At 40.0% G+C, this 6,609-nt stretch overlaps 1 protein-coding gene across 2 annotated transcripts in view; it reads right to left on the bottom strand.

The window, feature by feature from the left end:
• Window positions 1-1,438: 1,438 nt before the first annotated feature.
• LOC148016944 (putative aldo-keto reductase 1) overlaps window positions 1,439-6,609 on the bottom strand; it is a 120,285-nt gene continuing 115,114 nt past the window's right edge. Inside the window, exon 8 of one of the 2 annotated variants that reach the window (XM_087663220.1) lies at window positions 1,439-1,570. In XM_087663220.1, the coding sequence (XP_087519346.1) occupies window positions 1,557-1,570 (14 nt within the window). In that variant the 3' untranslated portion in view covers window positions 1,439-1,556. Of the gene's footprint in view, window positions 1,571-1,811; window positions 2,908-6,609 lie in introns of those variants that run through there. The other variant, XM_087663219.1, reaches the window with a different exon arrangement.

Genomic DNA, 6,609 nt, shown 5'->3' with positions numbered 1-6,609 from the left:
TCATTGGACCTAGAATTTAGAGAGAACACAAACTTGATTGATGTATGAATTTTGATTATTCTCCCTCATTAATTCTCAACTATATCTTTGAATTCCAGGAAAGTAGAGTGAACTTTAGATTCTTATTTGAGTAAGTATCATTGTGGCCAAGCACGTGACAAAAGTTGCACACTATGAATGCCCTTTTTCTTTTCCTTGAATTTGAATTTGCTAAAGAGGGCTTCCTGCATAGGTTGCACATTGACTTCTTATTTAAACTTCAGTATTTCTCTTCTTCTAAAAGAGAGGCTTCAACTTCAACTACGCTAGAAGAAGGCAAGTTGATAACAATAGTGGTTATTTTTCTCTTGCCAAGGTACTAATGAGAATTATGGATTGCTTGTCATATCTAGTAGACGGAATAGAGTTTCAACACGGATTCCAACATGTGTGATGTTATTTGGAGTAATAATTAAGATGGTTAAGATAGTAGCAAGACAACTATGACTGTAGACTTTTTTAGCATATTTTCTAATATATAGAGGGCTGACATTATTGTCATAGTTTAGCCAGGTTTCCATTATGAAAATTCCAAGGATACAACAATGAAAAGAATGAAGTTCAAGTAGTGAAGAGATGAGCTAAAAGAAGAGAGACGGTTAAATTGGCCATCAAATCTTAAATGTAGGGTAGCAAGGAATCCATATACTAAACTACTCAAATGAGATGGGACATTTATAAAGCCATTAGAGCAAGTGATCTTGCACAGTGACTTGTTAGGTTGAATCCTACTTAAAATGGTTTATTGGTGGACCTCCTAAATGGATGGAGATAGTAGGTGGAAAAGGTGGGTTTCTATGGCACTGTGTGCATGAAGTGTGTGTAGGGAGACCCTCATTTTATTCATGAATAGAAATGTACAATAGAATAACTAATCCTAATTGAAGCATGTGCCTTTTGCATTCCCTCAATGTGTATTGTGGGTTTGATATTTCAAAACACCACTATATAATTGTCATGTCTCAAAGTTGGCCAATTAAAAAAAGACCACTACTGCATGAACTCCTGAATGCCCTACATACAATGGAGCATGACTTTCACTCATCATTTTTTACCTCAATGGCTTTGTTACACAATCAACCATGCACCATAAGTGAACTATCCGATTATTTGTGGTTCTTAGCATCAATTAGTACATCATAAATCATGTCGAATTCTTTATCCTATGCATAGTATATTCATCTCATCCAATTTCTTGTGAAAAGTTAATAAACACAGTTGAACCTTGTGATTTTTCTAAGTAAAGCATCAACCACAACATTCTTATTTTGATCCACATGAAAGATCTACGAGTGAAACACACACACACACACACTCTCTCTCTCTCTCTCTCTCTCTCTCTCTCTCTCTCTCTCTCTCTCGTTTCACAGTTGGAAAACTAGGTTGACATGTTCCGTTAGGTTCAAGTTTTGGGATTGTTTATTAGACCATTTGAGGTGGGTATTGGTAATTCCACCCACCTTTTTGGGGTCCACGCCAAAGGAGAGGAATTAGGTAGGGAGAAGTTGACATAACTTTTATAAGTACTTAGCTACACACAACAAGAAACAACAGTTGTCAATATCATATATACACCCCATTGACCCATATACAACAACTAATATGCAGATGCATATAATTAAATAGCACGAAATAGATCATACAAAATCCAATAACCATGCTAATGCAAGACTTTCTATAAGAGACTCAATCACAAACACACTCGCTCGATATATGTATACAATGAGCCTGGATTTTAACTAGTTCTAATTTCTTTTTACCTAAATATCATTAGAAACAAAATGCTCCAATCGATGTGTGTCCCCCTCCACACCAACACAAGGAGGGGGTAAGGGGTTTAATTCGATACTTCGTGTGGCTTTTTAAGAGAATGGATTAAAGTTATTGGTGGATTTTGTCTACACATACTCATAAATCATCGTGCTAATCACACACACACACACACACAAAAGATACACTAATCTCTCACACACAAGACACAGACATGCATACATACACACACACATGAGATACACTCCTGCATATCACCACCTTGGCACACCATCCCCAAGTCAATTGGCCACATCACACCTCCTGCCATCTTAGCGACCACTTGGCCATAGCATCAGCTGACTTGGGCTTATACATGCCGTACTCGGCCACATGATGTACTTGGGGGTAAGGGAGCACTGGTCAAGGAGATTGCCAATGTCGTGTGCACGAGCCTTCATTAGCTGCGCGCGTAACAAGGGCGTCTCATTCACCAGTCCGGACAAGTAGTTTCCTGGTTAATCGTGGCGTACTCATTGGCTGAACTGCACGTGTTCAACAGAGATGGGCTTTCCGATTCTTTCTCTGCCATGGATAGACTGGTGGTGAATTGGTGTTCAGATTCGTAAAGAAGCCACTGTCACTACTCTTCCATTTGTACAAATAAGTGACAAAATTATTTGTCATATCTGGGCTTGACTATAACAGCCATTAGAATGTAGCTGTTCTGCACCTGAAAGTAACTTTATTCTATATAATAGTAACAGCCATTAGAATGTAGCTGCTCTGCTTGTGAAAGTAATTTTATTCTACACATAGTAGCTTTCTTTTCTTTTTGGGGGGTTTCTAATGCTTTTCTCGTTTTCATTATCTCAAAACCTCTCGGATTTTACTCTTTTCTACGCATAGCCAGAAGATCATGAATTTGAATTTCCATCTATGGTTTCCATGCAGGGGTGTCTGCAAACTTATACGTGTTCTTGAAGTGAGCATCACCGTATCTTTGACCCAAAACCTCTTGCACCGGCACAGCAGCAGAAATCTCCTCAATATCTTCCTTGGAAAGTCTCACCTCAAGAGCGCCTAGATTTTCATCGAAATTCTTGATTTTTGTTGTGCCTGGCAAAAGCCACCAGTATATGTCTTTATTTTCATACCACATTGCAAAAACATGAGCTTGTAAAAATTCCAAAATAGAAGCAAAGCTGAGCATATAACAAGCTTGCTAACAAAATTCATCAATTCGTTGGCAAAGGAAACCTGCAAGTTTGATTAGTTCAAGAAGCAAACTTTTAATTATTACGATGGATATAGACGTTGACATTCATGAGAAGAAGATGGTCACTTTTGCCAATCCAAAGATCCAGAATCAGAGAAGCATATAAAGTCCATCACATGTGCCTTACCAAGAGGCTTCTTGCATGGTGTCTTACAAGAGGAGATACTTGTAGATCAGCATCAAGGCTTCCGTGTGCTTGGAAAGGAGGACCAGGTCTACCATTTGTGGAAGACACTCTATGGCTCAAAGCAAGCTCCTAGGGCTCAGTACCAACATATCAATCGGTTCTTCCTTCAAAGTGGCTTCTGACGACCTAACCGTGATCCCAGCCTTTACTATCAGTGTGACGGTCAGTGATGTGTCTTGGTCATCCTTTATGTGGATGATATAGAGAGTTACTCACAGCATGTGGATTGAACACAGGAGAGACTGTGCTAGGAGTTCAACATGACCAATTTGGGCATCCTTCACTTCTTCCTCGGTCTTGAGATCTGCCAGATGGCACAAGGCATTTCTATCTCACAGGGTAGGTACATCTCCGAGCTTCTTTCGGAGTTTGGTATGGATCATTGTAAGCCCATATCTTGCCCCATGGACCTAGAGTCCAAATTTTCTATCACAGGAGATCCCCTTCCACATGCCACTACATACAGGTGTCTTGTTGGCTCATCAATCTGGCTCATTCATACGAAGCCAAGCATTTCCTCTCTTGTGGTACTATTGGCTTCTTTGATGAAGAATCCTTTGCAGGCTCAATAGAGAGTTGGTTTGCATGTATTGTACTATCTACAAGGGACCAAATCCTATGGTACCATGTACCGAGAGGGGACCACCCTAGCTAGATGAAGTGACTCAAAATGTCGACTTTCGATGCTTCACTACAGGTTTTACATTCTCCCTTGGATCGGGAACCATCTCATGGCGTAGCAAGAAGCAACCTACCATGGTATTATCTTCTATAGAGGCTAAGTACCATGCCCTTTGCTCTACCACACAAGAGGTAGTTTGCCTCCACCCAATGTTGGCCAAGTTTGGCTTTCCACAGATAGGAGCTATAGAGCTATGCATGGATAACTTGAGTGTCCTCGCTTTGGTGAAGAACCTTGTGTTTCATGCCCACACAAAACACATACAGATTCAATACCACTATATTCCAAAGCGGATCGTGGGTTCCTAGCTAGGGGTGGTTTACTATCCCATGGAGGACAACACAACAAATCTTTTCACAAAACCTGTCTCATGCTTCCATGCTTCACCATATGAGATTGTTGGGTCTTCAAACACTCCCCAAGATTTGAGAGGGTGTGTTAGCTTGTATTATTTCACACTGTTATCTCCTAGTTAGGTCAGTTTTTTTGTCAGAGTCTGACTGAGGTAGAGGAGCTTTGATTGTTTCCAGCCCTTGTGTTAGTCTGCATTACAATGCATTACAATTCTTAGCCAGCTTTTTAGTGTGTTCACACTTGCTGCTAGGTTATCCAGCTCATGTGCATTACGTTTTATGCTGCCATACTTGGGTTTACACCTGTTTCAGCCTGGCGACCAGTTTGCACTGCATTAAATGTAGCTGTCGGCCTATTTACTGTAGCTGAGTAGCCTTAAATGCTTGACCGACTGCTCCAGCGCATGCTCAGCAGTTCAGCCAGTTTGGGGGCTGCTCTGCTATTTGTAGCAGTCCCCCAGTCACTTGGCAGTTATTCTCTTGCAGATTTCCAGCAATCTCTATCATTAGGTGGTACTCCTTTATCACGTAGTGCACTCTTCGTGCAGGGACTGATCAGACCACTTTGTATTCAGCATTCTATTCAATTCAATGCAGATTTCTTCTTCCATTTCTTTGTGTTTAATTTAGTCTCTCTTTGCTTCTTCTCTCTCTGTGTTTGTGTTCTTCCATTGCGCTCTCTCACAAGGTGATAGACTAAGTTAAAAGGAAGCATAGCAGCAAAGAAACACATTTCTTTGCTTTTGAAACTTACGAAATGTTTCGTAAAGTATGATACATTTCTTTGCATAAAAAACGTGGAGGGGGGACCCCGAAAAAAAAACGTGAGTTAGTCTATAAAAAAACAAGGTTTAGTGTTAGTCTATGGTCGATGGAAAAAAAAAAACAAAAGAAACATACCCTTCGTCACTCGTGACTTATCACGTGTGCAGCCTGTCATGACTCACGCCTCCCGTCTCACTCATTTGTCCCGATTTTTCCCCGCCGATCATGGGCAGTCCCATGCCACCCACAATAGGATGGTAGTAGTTAGTGCTCGAGCTAGTGTCATAAATGACACAAGAGGATGATTGGAGTGTGAGTGAGGAGGATGAGCATGGGGATGATGATGGTGATGATGGTGGCAATGGTGATGATGATGAGTCTGAGTATAGTGACTCATGAGTCATAACTCGTGAGGGTTCATGATTTTGGATTAGACTCTAGAGTCTTACCTTTTTGGGATTCTCACTTAGTCAGTGTAGTGTCCATGGACCATTATTGTTTGGACAGTTCATTTTATGACTCTAGTTTCATTTATGAGTTATCTATGATGTATCATGATTCATTTCGGATTTTGACATTTTGTCATTTTGTAACTTGTTTTGAAATGAGAATCATGATATTGCCGCTACACCCATTTTACATTGCTATTTGCACATGGGCTATGTAAAATGTCTTCCAATTTTCTTTACGTGATATGTATGAATCAATTATCATGATGTTTAAGGTTTGATTATAGTATAGCTTATTCAAATATTAATCTTTGACAATAGTCAACAATGGATTATGGATCATGGATGTGTAACGTGTTATTTTGAATTGACTATATTGTTTCATGTTTTATCACTTTTGCTCAATTCACTTGTTTTTGTTTAAGAGAAAGTTCCATGGAGGTTTAAGAACATCTTTCCCTTGTTTAAAACTATTAAAAAACCCTTTATAAAAAAAAGTTGTGTTTCTTATTTTACCCCCTCTCCAAAGAAACTTACAAAACACGTTTCTAAACATTTCAGACGTTTCTGGTTGCTATGAAAGCAAGTAGTTTTTTTATTTTGAAAAAAAAAAGGGGGCAAGTTCTTTTTTGGGGGGGTCTGAAAAGTCAAGGAATTTTTCCAAGTCCCAAGATAGCTGTCATCTAATGCTATAACTAAGTGGAAAATAAACAACAAACAATACATGACTAATAAGTACAAAATGATATATGAGCCAGATACAATGTGGAATTGATTATTGCTTAAGTGGCACTCTCATCCCAAGATCTCTCTCATGGATATATCTAGCATAGGGCAACTAAAATGATGAGGTATGGCCTCCTGATGATGGTGTAGTATCCTCTGTATCTATAGATGATGCCTTGTGCGAGGGTGTGGAACCGTTGGACGTGGACAACGGGCTTAGCACCTCTCTATGGCTATGTCTAGGGTGGTTCCCCGTGGTGGGGATACCAGTCTGCCGTCCAAAGAGGGCTGTGTAGTGCGGAGAGTAGTCGATGCTTGGTAGAACTCTACTAGTATACCATAGTTGCCTCCGTACGTGGTACGAAACGGTCCGTACACTA

Source organism: Lygodium microphyllum, chromosome 22, assembly GCF_053477565.2.
Source record: "Lygodium microphyllum isolate KBCC chromosome 22, Lygodium_microphyllum_v1.1.10, whole genome shotgun sequence".
Taxonomy (NCBI): domain Eukaryota; kingdom Viridiplantae; phylum Streptophyta; class Polypodiopsida; order Schizaeales; family Lygodiaceae; genus Lygodium; species Lygodium microphyllum.
Note: the sequence above shows the minus strand (reverse complement) of the source record. Positions and strands in the feature narration are given on the sequence as shown.